Source organism: Podarcis erhardii (genome assembly GCF_964252035.2).
Source record: "Podarcis erhardii genome assembly, chromosome: 2".
In the NCBI taxonomy this organism is placed as follows: Eukaryota; Metazoa; Chordata; class Lepidosauria; order Squamata; family Lacertidae; genus Podarcis; species Podarcis erhardii.
Window position 1 is genome coordinate 9,039,260 of NC_138498.1, and position 19,555 is coordinate 9,058,814.

The 19,555-nt window shown below is 42.8% G+C and overlaps 1 protein-coding gene across 1 annotated transcript; it reads left to right on the plus strand.

The window, feature by feature from the left end:
- The first annotated feature begins 2,780 nt into the window (after positions 1-2,780).
- LOC309332145 (claudin-34-like) lies at positions 2,781-18,505 on the plus strand. The gene is made up of 2 exons (XM_081845027.1): positions 2,781-2,810; positions 17,222-18,505. The coding sequence occupies exons 1-2, from the start codon at positions 2,791-2,793 to the stop codon at positions 18,219-18,221; spliced, it is 1,020 nt and encodes a 339-aa protein (XP_081701153.1). The 5' UTR covers positions 2,781-2,790; the 3' UTR covers positions 18,222-18,505.
- The last annotated feature ends 1,050 nt before the right edge of the window (positions 18,506-19,555 follow it).

A 19,555-nucleotide genomic window follows, 5' to 3' on the forward strand; every position in this document is an offset into this window, starting at 1 on the left:
ATCAAAATGACCAAAAGGGTCAGCTTCTAGATGACCAAAAGGGTCAGTAGGAGTATAGTGTCTAGATCAAGCGAAGGAATGCTACCACACTATTCTGGTTGGTCAGACCACACCTGAAATACTGTGTCCAGTTCTGGGCACCACAGTTGAAGGAGGATATTGTCAAGCTGGAGCATGTCCATGTCTATTGATGATATCCTATAACATGAAAAAATGATATCCTATAACATTAAAAGGTAAAAATCCCAAATTTGTCTATTTATTCAAGGCACTACCAATAAACACTCCTCCAGAGAAATGAAAGAGCTGACCAAAACTGTACATCTATGAGGACACATAGGAAAGAAATCCAGAAGAGGAACAAGCTAAAGGGAACAAGGACACAAATGCTAGAGAACACGTAAATGTGGCCTCCATGTGATTCCCTTCAACCGTAAAGAGTAAACTATCAGATCCAGATCCATGCAGATCTCTACAGTTTGTTAAGGGCGTCGGGAACTGTAGTTTAAGGGTGCTGGGACCTGTAGCTCCCAGGATGTGCATATGCACGCGTTTGCTTTAAACGCTATTCCGCAACCCAAAAGAAGGTTTATCATGAGGACTACACTCTTGTGCACGGAAATGAAATTACAAAACCCTTGGTTTTTATATTTTAAAAAAATTGACAGTGTAGGTTTGCTTGGAAGGGACTTGAGTGTTGAGATGTACTAGGTTGCTTATAAGTGCATATCTATATAACATATGGGACTAAAGGGGGTGGGAAATATGACTATGTCTGAACTGTAGTTAAATGCGGAGAAAATATTTGCGGTTCCTACGGAACCTACGGGGTGGGCACATCTTTAAAGTTCTTAAATGTTACAAACATTATGCATGAACCTATCCTTTTGACTTGACAGCTCAGGGAAGATACCAAGCTTTATGAATCCTATAAAATCAACCCCTTTGACAAGTTCCTCCATTCCAGCACCATTTTGCTCTTGGAAAAAAGACTCTTTCCCCTCCCCAAGCTTGAAGACATGGGTACACACCTCCTGCCCCAGGAAATTCCCAGAGGTGACAATTGCTGGGCTCCTTGTTCTCATCCCCAGACTTGCCTCCGGCTCCAGACATGCCAAGGAAGTTCTGTTATACTTTGGGTGGTGGGTACTTAAGACATGTTTGCCTATGATGCTAAGCTTATACTGTACTTGGGTGTTGCCCTGACATAAGCTGTCTATGCTAATCTTGTGTAAGCCTCCCCTTTTGTGACATGTTAGTGATGTAGCAATGATGTATTGATGATGCTGTGCAAACTGTATTCTGACACATGGTGGGAAAGTTTTCAAAGTCAATGTGGCCCCATGCTCTGGGTTCACTGGCTGCTGTTGAACCTGATGCGCAACAATAAAGGCTCTGAGTCTACTGACTGCTGTTTTGCTCCAAATTGCTTGTTTGCTGGAATTTCCTTCTTTTACTGACCACATGGACCTGCAGGGGGACCTGTACCCCGAGGAGCTGGGCTGTTGAGTAGTCTCTCAACCCGGAATTTTCCTTAACAGTGTGGAACCTCTAATGGAGCAATCTCCCCACTCCCCCCCCCCCAAAAAAATATTGTTTCTTAGACTGTCCCTTTGGCTGGCTTTTTGTTTTTTTAAGAAAAGCACATTTCACATCAAATTTAGCTGTGGATGAAGCTGGGGGAAGGGAGGGGTCACTCTTTCTCTCCTAAACCTCTCTTGTCCACCACCACCCTTTTCTGGGCACAATTATTTTAGACAGCCCACCCCTATTTCGTTCCTATGCAGAGATAAGGCCCAATATGCTGCTATTACTATTCTTAGCTTTGCAATGGTCATGGGGGGTAATTCACAGGAAATGTGGGGCTTACTGTGTTTCTTTTTTAAAAAAGATCTGTTTGCAAAAGGTTTGTATAGAAAATCAATCAATCAATTAGTAATAGGGCCTCAAAACACCTGGGGGGGGTACTGCTGCTAGAAACTATTCCCCCTCCCCGCCCGTCCCACTTCTAATGCAAACCCCCTTCCTCAATCAAGATGGGATTTCAGCTAAAATAGAGTTGGACAACTTGGGGGTTTCAGCAGGAAATTCAAGGCAGCCCCCTGCCTGAATGAGACTGGATTCCCCTGCTAAAACAAAGAAGGGGGACTGTTTAGGAGAGAGATCCAGACAAACCCGCTTTTGAATCAGGGAGGGGTTTGCCTGAAATCCTGCCCAGCTGAGCAGAATTTAAGCCGGCTGCCTGGCCCTTGGCAGGATGGCACACCGAGCCTCCTTACATCTGTTCAAAGGAGGCTGCAAAGCGGGGGGACATGCTTGTATCATTTCGTGGTCTTCTTTATTTCTATGCTCTTGTTTATTTCTATGCTCTTTTAGATGTGGCTTCATAGCCAAGTGGGGGAATTGAACCCCGGTGCCTCTCTGGTCCTAATCTGGCAGTCTAACCACTAGGCCGCACTGCCTCTCCATCTTCCTGCTTGAAGCAGCCCTTAATTGGGGACCTATATTCCTGCATAAACCAGCTTTCTTTTTAGGACTGTGAACTTGGCTTTGCAACTCCGGTAGCCGTACCGTACACCAAGAATCCTGGGAACTGTAGTTTGTTAAAGGTCCTGGGAACTGCAGCTTTCTTAGGGTTCGGGAAACCATACTGAGCTCTTTGGAATTCTCAGAGATTTTTTTGGGGGGGAGGGGTTGTTAATAGATGCCGCGATATGGTACCATGTGGTCCCAGTGCAAAGGAAAAGAGCTAAGATCTTCTCCCTTACTATAATGTCCAAACAAGATGTGATGGGGAAGAAGAATGAGAGGTTTGTAAGGAGTCTTCAATAATTTTGCCAAGGCAATACTTATGGTTCAGGGCCTCATGCTATTAGCCTTTCTTGTACATGGAGATCCGTTATGAAATGCATTCAGGCCCATCAAACAAATCTGTACTGAGATACACATACTGTATCACCATTTTTACTGCTGGAACTGCTCTGAATCTGACTTCAGGAAGAACTCATTTTAAGACACTCTGCATTGGGAAAGAAGGGAACAGAGTTCCCTCCCATTTTCCACTTCCTGATGTTCCAAATGACCAGTACCCTGGAGTTATGATTTGTGTTGTTGTCAGGGTTCTAACTGGACTGTAACTGACCTAAGAATTCTGCAGAGCAGTTGCTGCTGTGGCTGGCCGGCTGCTCAGGCAAACGTCAGCTCTGTGGCAAATACCTGCTTTGTTCCTGGCACGCTCGACTGTAGCTGAGGAAGGCATTTCATGTAAGTTTATGGATTAAACATTCCTCACTATGCCATCAGCTGTGTTTATGCTCAGTGGAAAAAGATAGGTGCAGTAAAGGTAAAGGGACCCCTGACCATTAGGTCCAGTTGTGACCGACTCTGGGGTTGCGGCGCTCATCTCGCTTTATTGGCCGAGGGAGCCGGCCTACAGCTTCTGGGTCATTATTAAGCCGCTTCTGGCAAACCAGAACAGCGCACAGAAATGCTGTTTGCCTTCCTGTCGGAGCGGTACCTATTTATCTACTTGCACTTTGACGTGCTTTAAAACTACTAGGTTGGCAGGAGCAGGGACCGAGGAATGGGAGCTCACCCCGTCACGGGGATTCGAACCGCCAACCTTCTGATCGGCAAGTCCTAGGCTCTGTGGTTTAACCCAAAAAACAGCAAAATCATGAGCAGCTTCCCATCCACAACAGGTTGCTGAGGTTCTGGCCATTTTCACAGGAACAATGCAACAGTAGATTAAATCAGTAGCAGTGTGCTGGAAGAAAGTCTGAGTGTCGGCTTCTCGGGATCAGGTGTCTCTACCTAACCAGGGGGTGGGAGAGAGCAGGGCAACTCTTTCTTTTGCTGCTTCTTTCTGTGCATGGAAGGAAGAATGCAGGAGGAAGGATGTCCTTCAATGAGTAGACGTGCTTGTTATTCACTCTCTCACTGCATCTTGTCTTCTCTTTTGTTTCCAGGATGTCTGCCAATGTCTCCCCTGGTCCCCTCCTCTCCAAACCCCCCATGCGGGTGAAAGAAGGCTCCCTGGTAGTCAGGTGGCTGAGCTTAGTTTCCAGCCTCCAGATAACTGCATTCCTCGTGGATATTTTGGCCTTGCCGATGTGCATTGTGTCAACACTCAGTGTCAACTGGAGAGTGTGGCGTGTGGAAGACATCAAGGGGATTGGCTCTGGAAACATCTGGATTGGAATCTGGGATGTCTGCTTTTGGAAAGACCCTTCTAACGACGGCAACTCTTTTTGGCATTGCGAAGATCTCAATGAGCAACATCCAAGCCTCCCGAGGGAAATTTTTATTGCACAGAATTTAATGGCATTAGCTACCATTATGAATTCAGTGGCCCTAGGATTAATTTCATTTACCTTGTACAATGTGTTCAAGCCCAGAAAACATAAGGATTTTCTCTTTCGCTTTTTTAGGCTTGGAGCTCTGCTGAACTTAGTTGCAGGGATACTCGTCCTGATTTCTGTGGTATGGAACATGTCTGCTGTCTTACAAAATGGGGAAATTGACTTCCCTGAAACTTTTGAATTGCCTCAAATTCCCAGTGAGCAGTATATTGGACCTTCTATTTATCTAGGCTGTATCGCTGCGGGTTTCCAGCTGCTGAGTGCAGCATTGGTTGGGATTGAGAGATGTTGTATCAGGACCTCCACAACAGATACATCTCTAATAGAAACTGTAGTGGTGATTACCCCAGGAAGTGGGGTGAAAAGCCAGAGTCTAACTACTTGTTCAAAGTGTGGTTCTTTCCTAGATCTGGTAATTCAAGAGAAATCCTCCACAGTGGAGATGGAGGAAAGCTGTGCAAGTGATCTTGTCATTCCCGAGGAATCCTGCGCAGTAGAGATGGAGGAAAGCCGTACGCCCCAAAGCTCACCTGAAGGACAACAAAGTCCACCTGAAGTCCCAAAACATACTATTATACATGTTATACCCTACAACAGGGAGTCGTAAACTATCAGACCCAGATCAACGCAGATCGCTCCATACACGGATGGATCTGTGTGGATCAGGATCTGATAGTTTTGTTTTGGGACTTCAGGTGGGCTTTGATGTCCTTCAGGTGAGGAGGCCCTTTTTTATGACTAGTAGTTATTTATTTATTTATTTATTTATTTATTTATGATTTTGTTGATTTACAAAGGTGTGCAATGTCTCTCTTTCATGTTTTTTTCCCCCCCCCATGTAACATTTTTATAAATCATTTTCATTTGTTGAGACATTAGGAAGAAAAGGGGAAATAGCTGGAGGGGGGGAACGATGGGTGGGGGGTGGGGTCGGGTGGCGATTTTTCTATTTACTCACTATACGTAGGGTTTGGTGTTAGCATTGTTTGTGCAGGTTCTTTGCTGTTTGCTTGTAATTAATAAACCAATTAATAAACCAATATTAATTAAAATATTGACTCTGTTCGCATGATCTTGGTCGGTCTTTTTTTAATAATTTTTTATTGTTAAAATAATTCAACATTAAGGTACATACAAACATACAAACATACATTTCATACAACATACCTACATACATACAACATACCTACAAGATACCTACACTCAATCCCACAGATAATTCCCATCACCATCCACCCCCCCTCACCCTTTGTGTTAGACTTCCAATCTACTCAATTGCAATTTCTTTCTACTTCTATTACTTTCTTTCACACACCTTTAACCTAATTTCATATTTCTTTTTCTATTACACATTGTTATCCATCTTATTTAGTATTCCAATATTTGAAACGAAACTTATTCTACAGGCAATACCATTTTTTATTCTAATAGGAGTTCTGATTTTCCGATATAGTTTTGCAAGTATCTTTTAAACACCTTCCAGTCCCTGTCTGCCTTCTCTTTTGAGATCCTTCCAATTTCTCCCATTGTTTTGGATATATTGTAGTACTCCAATAATTTGGCAAGCCGCTCTATCTTTGTTGGTACAGTACCACTTTTCCAATTTTTCGCAATCAATAGCCTTGCGGCTACTGTTGCATATAAATATAAGGTCTTGTCTTCTTCCTTTAGGCTTCCTGGTACTATTCCCAATAAAAAACCTTCTGGTGTTTTCCTAAATGAATATCTGAACATTTTTTCATTTCGTTATATACTCCAACAAATGCAGTGTCAAATTACACCTGGAAGGCACGCCTACAGACTGGACTATCAAAAACGTGGATGCAGCACCACAAAAACATGGATCCAAGGCATGGATCCTCATGAATTCATACGATTTTTATAGTGAAGCAAAATAAAAACACCATGATACTGTAGACCACTTTTTAGTCTGTAAGCAGAACCAAAAAAATCATGAATCCATTGTTTCGTGCTGCCGAAATGGCGCAAAACATGGTTAAAAAAACACGGATCCTGATGGATCCTCATGATTTTAGCATTAGATCAGCCCAAAGTCACCATCAGATCAAACATCATGGCCATGGGCACAGTATCCACCACAAAAATCCCAGATCCATGGCTTCCTGGTGACACCGTAGCCCAAACACGTGGTTTTGAAGCACAGGTCCTCATGGATCCTCACGCTTTTTGCTCTGGGCCACCCCTAAATCACCATCAAATCACACATCATGCCCAGGGGCATAGCTTGCACCACAAAAAACTCGGATCCACGGCTTCCTGGTCATACTGTGGCCCAAAAACGTGGTTTCGAAGCATGGATCCTCATGGATCGTCACGCTTTTTCCATTGCGCCAATCCAAACTCACTATCAAATCACACATTATGCCCAGGGTCACAACCTGCACCACAAAAAAACTCGGATCCACGGTTTCCTGGCCACTCCATAGCTCAAAAACGTGGTTTTGACGGGGGCCACTAGGTGGTGCATCGGAAGATGGCTGACAATAACATCTCTCCGACCCACATGAGGTAATTTGGAGGCTATGATGGGGGTAATTAGCCTCCTTAACCCCACCAGGATTGAGGGGGGACGGCCCTTGCCTGCTGTGCCCTATACCACCCCCGAATTTGTGGGGGTGGGGGCACTAGGCACAAAGCCCTCCTGTGGGATTTTCGGCACTCCTCGACGCCGTCCCTGATTCGCGCCACTGGTTGCAATGATCTTTAAAAGAAACAATTTGGACGAGATTAATTGCACATACATCAAGGAAAAGGGGGAGTAAAGACTGCTGACAGAAGAGATCTCTGATAACAAAACAATAAAATACGAGAAGATACGTCAAGAAACGGTATGATAAATGACTGAGGGGGGAGGGGGAGAAAAACCTGCCTTTCCCCTTTCTATGTGATTTAATAAGAATCCCCCTCCCCTAATGAGTCAGAAATTAAGGACTTAAGCTGTGGATTTAAGGCTGTGTGGAGATAAACTTTCGATCCAAAGCAATGTTTCAAGAGGAAGCTGGAAAGCTAAGAGTTTTGGAGTGACGCAATCAGGAAAAAATGCCGTCGCCATTTTGTGAGGCATTGTGGAAGCTCTTGGTTCTGGGAGGAGTAAGAGAGAAATAGAGTTGTTTACATATCGTGAATCAACTTCTCGGTGGGACGTAAGAGCGACAAATGCCAAAATTTACGATGGAAAGAGTGACGTTATCTACGAAGGAGATATATGGAAACCATCTGGACTTAGTGGAGGAACGGGAAATCCACACAGGAATATAACACTTGCTATCGGCTTAAGGAGACTAACAGAAGAGATCGTAAAGGAAAAAGAGAAATTATACGAAAAAGATATCACAACAACACCAAGATAAGACTGGATAGAATTATGAACTTTGTTTGGACTGATTGGGACAGATTTGGACATTAACGCAGTAATAAGAAGATGATCTGAATCCCCCTTTGGATTTTGAAGTATGGGTTCCCCCAACAAAATTTAAAAATTTGGCTTTGTAATTTGGAATTTATATGATGTGATTTAATTTGATGTGATTGGCCAGTTAATAAAAATTATTATTAAAAAAAAAAAAGTGGTTTTGAAGCACGGATCCTCATGGATCCTCACTCTTTTCGCGCTGGGGCTCCCCAAACTCACTGTCAAATCACACATCATAGCCAGGGGCACAGACTGCACCACAAAAATTATGAGTTGCAATACAAAAATCACAAAAATGCCCTTACCTGCACTGTTAATGTCACCACTGGAACATTATTATTAGAGCCGATAGGAGAATATATGACTATATATTGTACCAATATATGGTTCATCTTCAAGAACAGATCAAATACATGCCAAAGTATTAAAGAGGAGAAAAAATATGAAACTGCTTACATACTGTCAACTAATATCCAGATTCAAGAAAGACTGTATGGCAAACATTTAAATCAGTGAAAAGACAGAATTTGAGTCCATCATAACAGAGTTCTACCTTTTGGGTAAAATTTATAAACTATTACTCAAATATGACACTGAGCCCGAACAAGCAAAACCTTATATGACAAAATGGATGCAAAATTTTTAAGAGCAGTTTACAGTGGAACAATGAGAACAATTATGAATAAAGGAATAACATTTGCTGCAAGTTAAGCCCTAAAATAAAATTGGTACAGTGGAACCTTGGGTTGCAGACATAACCCGTGACTGAGGCACGTCCTCAACCGACAGCGTTCGCATCCTGAAGCGCCACGCCTGCACAAGCGCAGGCGCAATTTGGCGCTTCTGCGCATGTGAGAGTGGCGAAACCCGGAAGTAACCCGTTCCGGTACATCCAGGTTTCCCGTGGTCCGCAACCCAAAAACACGTAACCTGAAGCGGCCGTAACATGAGGTAAGACTGTACAAAAATGTTCTTTCAATGGTATATAACTTTGAGAAATATACAGAAGATGACTAATGCAATGAATGGACATTGCTGGAAATGTGATAGACCTTAAGGAGTCTTCTTTCATTTATGGTGCACTTGTGAAAAGACCAAAAAGTTTTGGAGGAAAGTTCATTTCGAAATGAAAAAATGAAAAAAAAAAAAACACCTAAATTTGCATTGGACCCCAAAACTATGCTGTTGGGAATGACTCCTTCAGATTTGCGCCCCCTAACCCTAACCCCCAGATGTTGCGCCCGGTGCGGCCGGCCCCCCCTGCACCCCCCACGCTAAACCACAGTTTAGTTATATGACCATAGCAGTTAGAGTGGTTTTGGCTAACATATGGAAATCTGACATATGTCCTGAAATAGATGCATGGAAAGAGAAACTATCAGAAGATGCAGTAATGGCAAAACTCGAAAATTTAGTAAATAATTAACTCATTTTTATAATTTGTATACAACTTAACAGAACTGTAAGAAAATGAACATCTGTATGGATTTGTATAATAGACCCTAGTTACAAAAATATTTCCTGTTTAAATATTTCCAGAGGTTTTCGTGTGTCCAGACTGTCAATCCACTGTGGCCAAATAGATTTTGAAACTGCAAACTGTCATATTCCACAGGTTGGTATAATACAGCAAAATCCAAACATATAGTTTTCATCATCATGGCAGGGATGGTCCTTTTCCATAGAATTCTTATTCATGGAGTTGGTTTTTATATCCTGCTTTTCTCTACTTGAAGGAGTCTCAAAGTGGCTAAAAATCTCCTTTCCCTTCCACCCCCACAACAGACACCTTGTGAGGTAGGTGGGGCTGAGAGAGTTCAGAGAGAAGTGTGACTGGCCCAAGGTCACCCAGCAGCTGCATGTGGAGGAGCGGGGAATCGAACCCAGCTCACCAGATTAGAGTCCACCGCTCTTAACCACTACCCCACAGAAACGTATCTCTTAAAACTCTGGAGCAAGCTGTTCAGTTCAGCCTCATAGTGATACTGATTTGTGGAGGGAAGGTTGGTGATGAGCAAGATCTGTTCCCATTTCCCAACACAGAGACCGTAGAGCAGTTTCTGTTGGGGGCTGAATCTGCAGAGTGTTTCTGTTCAGAATTTCCGTGGCAGAAATTGGCTAAGTGCCTTTATAAACATCCAGCTTCTCAAATCGAACCCCATCATGAATCTTTCAGGTGTAGCTGTTGGAGGTGGAGGGCAGAGAATGTGCTAGTCCTTACCTCCCTCCTCCCAGCCCCATGATCAGTTGCCCAATGGGCGGAATTTCAGGGCTTTTGCAGGTAAAGGGCAAGCTTGTTCTTTACTTGTTTAGACTCTTTAAACTTGGGAACAGATATTTGGCTCCATGATCAAAATGACCAAAAGGGTCAGCTTCTAGATGACCAAAAGGGTCAGTAGGAGTATAGTGTCTAGATCAAGCGAAGGAATGCTACCACACTATTCTGGTTGGTCAGACCACACCTGAAATACTGTGTCCAGTTCTGGGCACCACAGTTGAAGAAGGATATTGTCAAGCTGGAGCATGTCCATGTCTATTGATGATATCCTATAACATGAAAAAATGATATCCTATAACATTAAAAGGTAAAAATCCCAAATTTGTCTATTTATTCAAGGCACTACCAATAAACACTCCTCCAGAGAAATGAAAGAGCTGACCAAAACTGTACATCTATGAGGACACATAGGAAAGAAATCCAGAAGAGGAACAAGCTAAAGGGAACAAGGACACAAATGCTAGAGAACACGTAAATGTGGCCTCCATGTGATTCCCTTCAACCGTAAAGAGTAAACTATCAGATCCAGATCCATGCAGATCTCTACAGTTTGTTAAGGGCGTCGGGAACTGTAGTTTCTTCGGGGCTCTGGAAAGTGCAGTGTGCCAAGGGAGCTGAGAACTGTAGTTTAAGGGTGCTGGGACCTGTAGCTCCCAGGATGTGCATATGCATGCGTTTGCTTTAAACGCTATTCCGCAACCCAAAAGAAGGTTTATCATGAGGATTACACTCTTGTGCACGGAAATGAAATTACCGGTTTTTATATTTTTTAAAATTTGACAGTGTAGGTTTGCTTGGAAGGGACTTGAGTGTTGAGATGTACTAGGTTGCTTATAAGTGCATATCTATATAACATATGGGACTAAAGGGGGTGGGAAATATGTCTATGTCTGAACTGTAGTTAAATGCGGAGAAAATATTTGCGGTTCCTACGGAACCTATGGGGGGCACATCTTTGAAGTTCTTAAATGTTACAAACATTATGCATGAACCTATCCTTTTGACTTGACAGCTCAGGGAAGATACCAAGCTTTATGAATCCTATAAAATCAACCCCTTTGCCAATTTCCTCCATTCCAGCACCATTTTGCCCTTGGAAAAAAAGACTCTTTCCCCTTCCACCTCCCCAAGCTTGAAGGCATGGGTACACACCTCCTGCCCCAGGAAATGCCCAGAGGTGACAATTGCTGGGCTCCTTGTTCTCCAAGGGAAGCCAAATCTCTCTTTTTTTTCCCCTCATTCTTTTTTATTAGTTATTTCCAAAAAGAACACAAGGTAACACACAAAAGAAAATACACAAAAAAGAAAAATTAAAAATAATAAACAACAATTATCATTTCCATATCATCCATATAACATAGTCGTCTCTTACGGGACTTCCTTCAGCCTGTCCGTAAATCATTCGAAGCAATAAATAAAATTACACGTTTCATTACTTATATTGTCATTATACCGATTCCTAATTCCTGTTTGCTTTGCACAATAACTCTTAGTCTTTCACAGTGCTTCTCTAAATCCCTTTAGCGTTATTTGCCCTTCACTAATACATTCCAGATAATCTACATACTTTCCCCAATCTTTGGTGAACACTTGGTCTCTTATGTATCTAACTTTTCCTGTTAATCTATCCAACTCTGCGTAATCCGACAACTTAGATCTCCACTCCTCCACCGTTGGGGTATCCCGTAGTTTCCACTTCTGGGCTAATACTACCCTTGCTGCCGTAACCGCATAGTATACCAATCTGCGATCTTCCTTTTTTATCTCTTGTCCTAATATCCCTAGAAGAAAGATTTCTGGTTTCTTTATGAACGTGTACTTTAATATCTTCTTCAATTCAGTGTGTACTTTCTCCCAAAATTGTTTCACCCTTCTGCACTCCCACCACATATGGTAGAAGGAGCCCTCTATGTCTTTACATCTCCAGCACTTATTATCCACCTTATACATTTTTGATAATTTCATGGGTGTCAAGTACCACCTATAGAACATCTTCATGACGTTTTCCCTTATCGAAGTACACGCCGTAAAGTTTACCCCCTCCTTCCAAAGTTTCTCCCAATCCTCAAACTGTATACTATGACCTATATCCCTTGACCAATGGATCATCACCGATTTGACTTCCTCATCGCCTAAATTCCAGTCCAACAACATCCTATATATCTTAGATATAATTTTCACTTTATTATTTATTATTTCTGTCTGGAATTTTGAGTCTTTATCTGCATAACCTGTTTCTTTGATATCTTTACTAAACATCTGATTCACCTGATGGTGATGTAGCCAATTGTAAACATGTTCCTTTGTTTGCTCATATGGTTTTAGCTTCCATTTCCCTTCAACCTTAGTTAGTAGCTGATCATAAGTTGCCCAATTGCTTCTCATATTAGTGGTTTTTATGCTCATTACTTCGAGAGGTGAAAGCCAATGTGGTGTTTTCGGCTCTAACAGATTTTGATATCTTTCCCAAACTTCGATTAGCGGCCCTCTAAAAATGTGATTTGCAAACCCCTTGTGTACTTTCCTTTTGTTCTTCCATAAATACGCGTGCCAGCCGAATCTATTATCGAAGCCCTCTAAGTCGAGCAGCTCCGTATTCACCAATTTTACCCATTCTTTTATCCAACATAGGCATGATGCCTCATAGTACAGTTTCAGATCCGGCAGGGCAAAGCCCCCTCTTTCCTTTACATCTGTCAATAATTTGAACTGAATTCTGGGTTTTTTGCCCTGCCATATAAATCTTGAGACTATCCTTTGCCATTCCTTAAAGATTCGACTCCCTTTGATTATAGGGATGGTCTGGAATAGAAACATCAACCTTGATAAGACATTCATCTTGATTACATTAATCCTTCCCCAGAGTGACAATTTTAGCCCTCCCCATTTCTCTAAATCTTTCTTTATTTCCTTCCACATCGGCACATAATTATTTTTGAATAAGTCTATGTTTTTGGGTGTTAACCAGATGCCGAGATATTTGACTTTTTTGACCATCTCTAACTGCGATTGTTGTTGGATTGTTTCAATTATCTTTGGGTCCACGTTTTTTCCTATCATTTTCGTTTTTGTCTTGTTTAATTTGAAGCCTGCCACTTCTCCAAATTGTTCTATTTCCTTTAATATTTCCCCTATTGCCATTGCTGGTTCTTCTGTCATTATTACTAAGTCGTCGGCAAAGGCTTTGGTCTTATAAACATTCTGTCCTACTGATACTCCTTTTATATTCTCGTTTTGTCTTATTGAGTTCATAAGGACTTCTAACACAGTTATAAATAGTAACGGAGAAAGCGGACATCCTTGTCTCGTTCCCTTCTGTATCCTTATCTCCTCCGTCACCATAATGTTTATGATCAATTTGGCCTTCTGCTCTGTGTATATTGCTTTTACCCCATTAAAGAAATCGTTACCCACATCCATGTGTTCTAAGTTCTTCAACATAAAGTTCCATATCACGTTATCGAATGCCTTCTCGGCATCTACAAACACCATTATAGCTTGTTTGTCAATCCTAACAGACAGGTATTCTAGTATATTAATTATATTTCTTGTGTTATCTCTCATCTGCCGACCTGGCAGGAATCCCGCCTGGTCCCTGTGAATAATTTCTGATAGCAAAATCTTCAGCCTTCTTGCCAGAATTCCTGCAAATATCTTATAATCTGTGTTTAGGAGTGAAATTGGTCTGTAATTTTTAACCTGGGTTGGATCTGCATCCTGTTTGGGGATAAACGTAATATATGCCTCTTTCCAGGTCTCTGGGGTTTCTCCTTTCTTTAAGATATTATTCATAATCGTTTTTAGAGGTCCCACCAAAATAGATTTCATTTCTTTGTAGTAGCCGGCTGTGAATCCGTCAGGGCCTGGTGCCTTACCCCTCTTTAAATCTTTAATTGCCTCCTCTATTTCCTCATTTCCAATTGGTGTATTCAAACGTTGCTTTCCCTCTATTGAGATTTTTTGCACCCTTTTATCCTTCAAGAATCTCTCTATCCTCCTTAAACCAACTTTCTCTTGATCTTTATACAAATTCCTGTAGTAGCTGAGGAATTCGCTCTTAATTCCTTTGGGGTCGGTTCTTTCTACTCCCTCCACTATTATTTTATTAATTACACCTTGTTCCTTCCTTTTTTTGATTTGCCAGGCAAGCCATTTGCCTGATTTATTCGCAAATTCAAAGTTTTTTTGCCTTACTTTTTTAATGTTCCACTCCACCTCTCTATTTATTATTATAGCAAACTGGGCTTGTAGAATTTTAATTCTTTCCTTCGCTTTTTGACAATTTGGTTTTTGTGATAGTTTTTGTTCGTTAACCATTATCTGTTTTAGAATTTCCTCTTTGTTTTTCTCTCTATTCCTATTTTTGATTGCATTCTGTTGAATAAAGAACCCTCTTATTACAGCCTTACTCGCATCCCAGACAACGCTATCCTTTGTTCCTTTATCACCATTATCTTTAAAATAATCTATCAGTTTTTTCTGTGCCTTTTCCACAACTTTCTGATCATCTAAAAGGTGGTCTTTTAATCTCCATCTGAAGGTTCTTGTCTCTAGGCTTTCCAGTTCCAGCTCTGTTGGGCTATGATCTGAAATTACTTTTGGTCTTATTTCTATTAATTTAACTCTTGGACACAGTTCCTTTGAGACCCATATCTGGTCTATGCGCGACAGCGATTGGTTAGGCTCAGAATGAAAGGTGAATTGTTTGTCAAGCGGGTGTCTGAGACGCCAGATATCCACCAGATTACAATTTTCTACCATGGAGAAGAAGGTTTTTGGTAACTTTCCTTCTTTGTTTGTTCCTTCTCTTTGTCTATCCATTTCTAGTGTAACAACCCCGTTCATATCCCCCATTAAAATTATTTTTTGATCCACAAATTCCGTCAACTTCTCTTCTAATCTTTTAAAGAATTCCGTTTTACTACCGTTTTACTATTCTTAGCATTGCAATGGTCATGGGGGGTAATTCACAGGAAATGTGTGGCTTACTGGGTTTCTTTCTTTAAAAAGATATGTTTGCAAAAGGTTTGTATAGAAAATCAATCAATCAATTAGTAATAGGGCCTCAAAACACCTGGGGGGGGGGTACTGCTGCTAGAAACTATTCCCCCTCCCCGCCCGTCCCACTTCTAATGCAAACCCCCTTCCTCAATCAAGATGGGATTTCAGCTAAAGAGAGTTGGACAACTTCGGGGTTTCAGCAGGAAATTCAAGGCAGCCCCCTGCCTGAATGAGACTGGATTCCCCTGCTAAAACAAAGAAGGGGGACTGTTTAGGAGAGAGATCCAGACAAACCCGCTTTTGAATCAGGGAGGGGTTTGCCTGAAATCCCGCCCAGCTGAGCAGAATTTAAGCAGGCTGCCTGGCCCTTGGCAGGATGGCACACCGAGCCTCCTTACATCTGTTCAAAGGAGGCTGCAAAGCGGGAGGACATGCTTGTATCATTCCGTGGTCTTCTTTATTTCTATGCTCTTGTTTATTTCTATGCTCTTTTAGATGTGGCTTCATAGCCAAGTGGGGGATTTGAACCCCGGTGCCTCCCAGGTCCAAGTCTGGCAGTCTAACCAATAGGCCGCACTGCCTCTCCATCTTCCTGCTTGAAGCAGCCCTTAATTGGGGACCCATATTCCTGCATAAACCAGCTTTCTTTTTAGGACTGTGAACTTGGCTTTGCAACGCCGGTAGCCGTACCGTACACCAAGAATCCTGGGAACTGTAGTTTGTTAAAGGTCCTGGGAACTGCAGCTTTCTTAGGGTTCGGGAAACCATATTGAGCTCTTTGGAATTCTCAGAAATTTTTTTTTTTGGGGGGGGGGCTGTTAATAGATGCTGCGATATGGTACCATGTCGTCCCAGTGCAAAGGAAAAGAGCTAAGGTCTTCTCCCTTACTACAATGTCCAAGCAAGATGTGATGGGGAAGAGGAATGAGAGGTTTGTAAGGAGTCTTCAATAATTTTGCCAAGGAAATTCTTATGGTTCAGGGCCTCATGCTATTAGCCTTTCTTGTACATGGAGATCCTTTATGAAATGCATTCAGGCCCATCAAACAAATCTGTGCTGAGATACACATACTGTATCACCATTTTTACTGCTGGAACTGCTCTGAATCTGACTTCTGGAAGAACGTGTTTTAACTGCACAGTGTCCTGGAAAAGACACTCTGTATTGGGAAAGAAAGGAACTGAGTTCCCTCCCATTTTCCACTTTCCTGATGCTCCAAATGACCAGTACCCTGAAGTTATGATTTGTGTTGTTGTCAGGGTTCTAACTGGACTGTAACTGACCTAAGAATTCTGCAGAGCAGTTGCTGCTGTGGCTGGCCGGCTGCTCAGGCGAACGTCAGCTCAGTGGCCAACAGCTCAGTCTTCTTGAAGCTCAGGAGCACCTAGAAAATACCTACTCTGTTCCTGGCACACTAAACTCTAGCTGAGGAAGTGATTTCACGTAAGTATATGGATTAAACATGCCGTCAGGTGTGTTTATGCTCAGTGGGAAAGGATAGTTGCAGTAAAGGTAAAGGAACCCCTGACCATTAGGTCCAGTCGTGACCGACTCTGGGCTTGTGGCGCTCATCTCGCTTTGTTGGCTGATGGAGCCGGCATACAATTCCGGGTCATGTGGCCAGCATGACTAAGCCGCTTCTGGCGAACCAGAGCAGTGCACAGAAACGCCATTTGCCTTCCCGGCGGAGCGGTACCTATTTATCTACTTGCACTTTGAAGTGCTTTCGAACTGCTAGGTTGGCAGGAGCAGGGACCGAGCAATGGGAGCTCACCCCGTCACGGGGATTTGAACCACCAACCTTCTGATCGGCAAGTCCTAGGCTCTGTGGTTTAACCCACAAAACAGCAAAATCATGAGCAGCTTCCAATCCACAACAGGATGCTGAGGTTCTGGCCATTTTCACAGGAACAATGCAACAGTAGATGAAATCAGTAGCAGTGTGCTGGAAGAAAGTCTGAGTGTCGGGTTCTCTGGATCAGGTGTCTCTACCTAACCAGGGGGTGGGAGAGAGCAGGGGAACTCTTTCTTTTGCTGCTTCTTTCTGTGCATGGAAGGAAGAATGCAGGAGGGAGGATGTCCTTCAATGACTAGACATGCTTGTTATTCCCTCTCTCACTGCATCTTGTCTTCTCTTTTGTTTCCAGGATGTCTGCCAATGTCTTCCTGGGCCCCCTCCTGGCCAAACCCCCCCTGCGGGTGAAAGAAGGCTCCCTGGTGGTCAGGTGGCTGAGATTAGTGTCCTGCCTCCAATTATCCACATTCCTGATAGATATTGTGGCCTGGATTATGTGCATTGCATCCACACTCAGTGTCAACTGGAGAGTGTGGCGTGTGGAAAACGTCAAGGGAATCGGCTCTGCAAACATCTGGATTGGAATCTGGGATGCCTGCTTTTGGAAAGACCCTTCTAATGACGGCAACTCTTATTACCATTGTGAAGATCTCAGTGAGCAATATCCAACACTCCCGAGGGAAATTTTTATTGCTCAGGACTTAATGGTCTTAGCTGCCGTTATGAATTCAGCGGCCCTTGTATTGCAGTCATTTGCCCTTTCCAATGTGCTCGAGCCCGGAAAACACAAGGATTTTCTCTTAACCTTTTTTGGGCTTGGAGCTCTGCTGAACTTATCTGCAGGAATACTCGTCCTGATTTCTGTGGTATGGAACATGTCTGCTGTCTTACAAAATGGGGAAATTGACTTCCCCGAAACTTTTGAATTGCCTCAAATTCCCAGCGAGCAGCATATTGGACCTTCTATTTATCTAGGCTATATCGCTGCGGGTTTCCAGCTGCTGAGTGCAGCATTGGTTGGGATGGAGAGATGTTGCACCAGGACCACCACAACAGATACATGTCTAATAGAAACTGTAGTGGTGATTACCCCAGGAAGTGCAGTGAATAGCGAGAGTCTAACTACTTGTTCGAATTGTGGTTCTTTGCTAGATCTGGTAATTGAAGAGAAATCCTCCACAGTGGAGATGGAGGAAAGCTGTGCAAGTGATCTTGTCATTCCCGAGGAATCCTGCGCAGTAGAGATGGAGGAAAGCCGTATGCCCCAAAGCCCACCTGAAGGACATCAAAGTCCACCTGAAGTCCCAAAACATACTATTATACATGTTATACCCTACAACAGGGAGTCGTAAACTATCAGACCCAGATCAACGCAGATCGCTCCATACACGGATGGATCTGCGTGGATCAGGATCTGATAGTTTTGTTTTGGGACTTCAGGTGGGCTTTGATGTCCTTCAGGTGAGGAGGCCCTTTTTTATGACTAGTAGTTATTTATTTATTTATTTATTTATTTATTTATTTAAGATTTTGTTGATTTACAAAAGTGTGCAATGTCTCTCTTTCAGGTTTGTACCCCATGTAACATTTTTATAAATCATTTTCATTTGTTGAGACATTAGAAAGAAAAGGGGAAATAGTTGGAGGGGGGTAACGATGGGTGGGGGTGGGGTCGGGTGGCGATTTTTCTATTTTACTTACTATACGTAGGGTTTGATGTTAGCATTTTTTGTGCAGGTTCTTTGCTGTTTGCTTGTAATTAGTAAACCAATTAATAAACCAATATTAATTAAAATATTGACTCTGTTCGCATGATCTTGGTCGGTCTTAATGCACGCTCTCGTCCCGTTTTTCAGAGCCTCCTCCAGAGCATACCCACTAAAACCTAACTGGTGGGTCTACTCCTGTGTAGGGTTCAGTTCTTGATAATTGTGCACTTGGGTCTGGGTTAAAGGCGGATCTACACGGATCCTCATGGATCCTCCACTTTTTAAAAGATAGCTCCAACAAATGCAGTGTCAAATCACACCTGGAAGGCACCCCTACAGACTGGACTATCAAAAACGTGGATGCAGCACCACAAAAACATGGATCCAAGGCATGGATCCTCATGAATTCATATGATTTTTATAGTGAAACAAAATAAAAACACCATGATATTGTAGACCACTTTTTAGTCTGTAAGCAGAACCAAAAAAATCACGCATCCACTGTTTGGTGCTGCCGAAATGGAGCAAAAACATGGTTAAAAAACACGGATCCTGATGGATCCTCATGATTTTTGCATTAGATCAGCCCAAAGTCACCATCAGATCAAACATCATGGCCATGGGCACAGCATGCAACACAAAAATCACGGATCCACGGCTTCCCGGCCACTCCATGGCCCAAAAAAGCGGAATTGAAGCACGGATCCTCATAGATCCTCATGATTTTTGCACTAGATCAGCCCAAAGTCACCATCAGATCAAACATCATGGCCATGGGCACAGCATGCAACACAAAAATCACGGATCCACGGCTTCCTGGCGACACCGTAGCCCAAAAACATGGTTTTGAAGCACGGATCCTCATGATTTTTGCATTGGCCCACCCCAAACTCACCGTCAAATCACACATCATGGACAGGGGCACAGCCTGCACCACAAAAACTGGGATCCACAGCTTCCTGGCCACTCCATGGCCC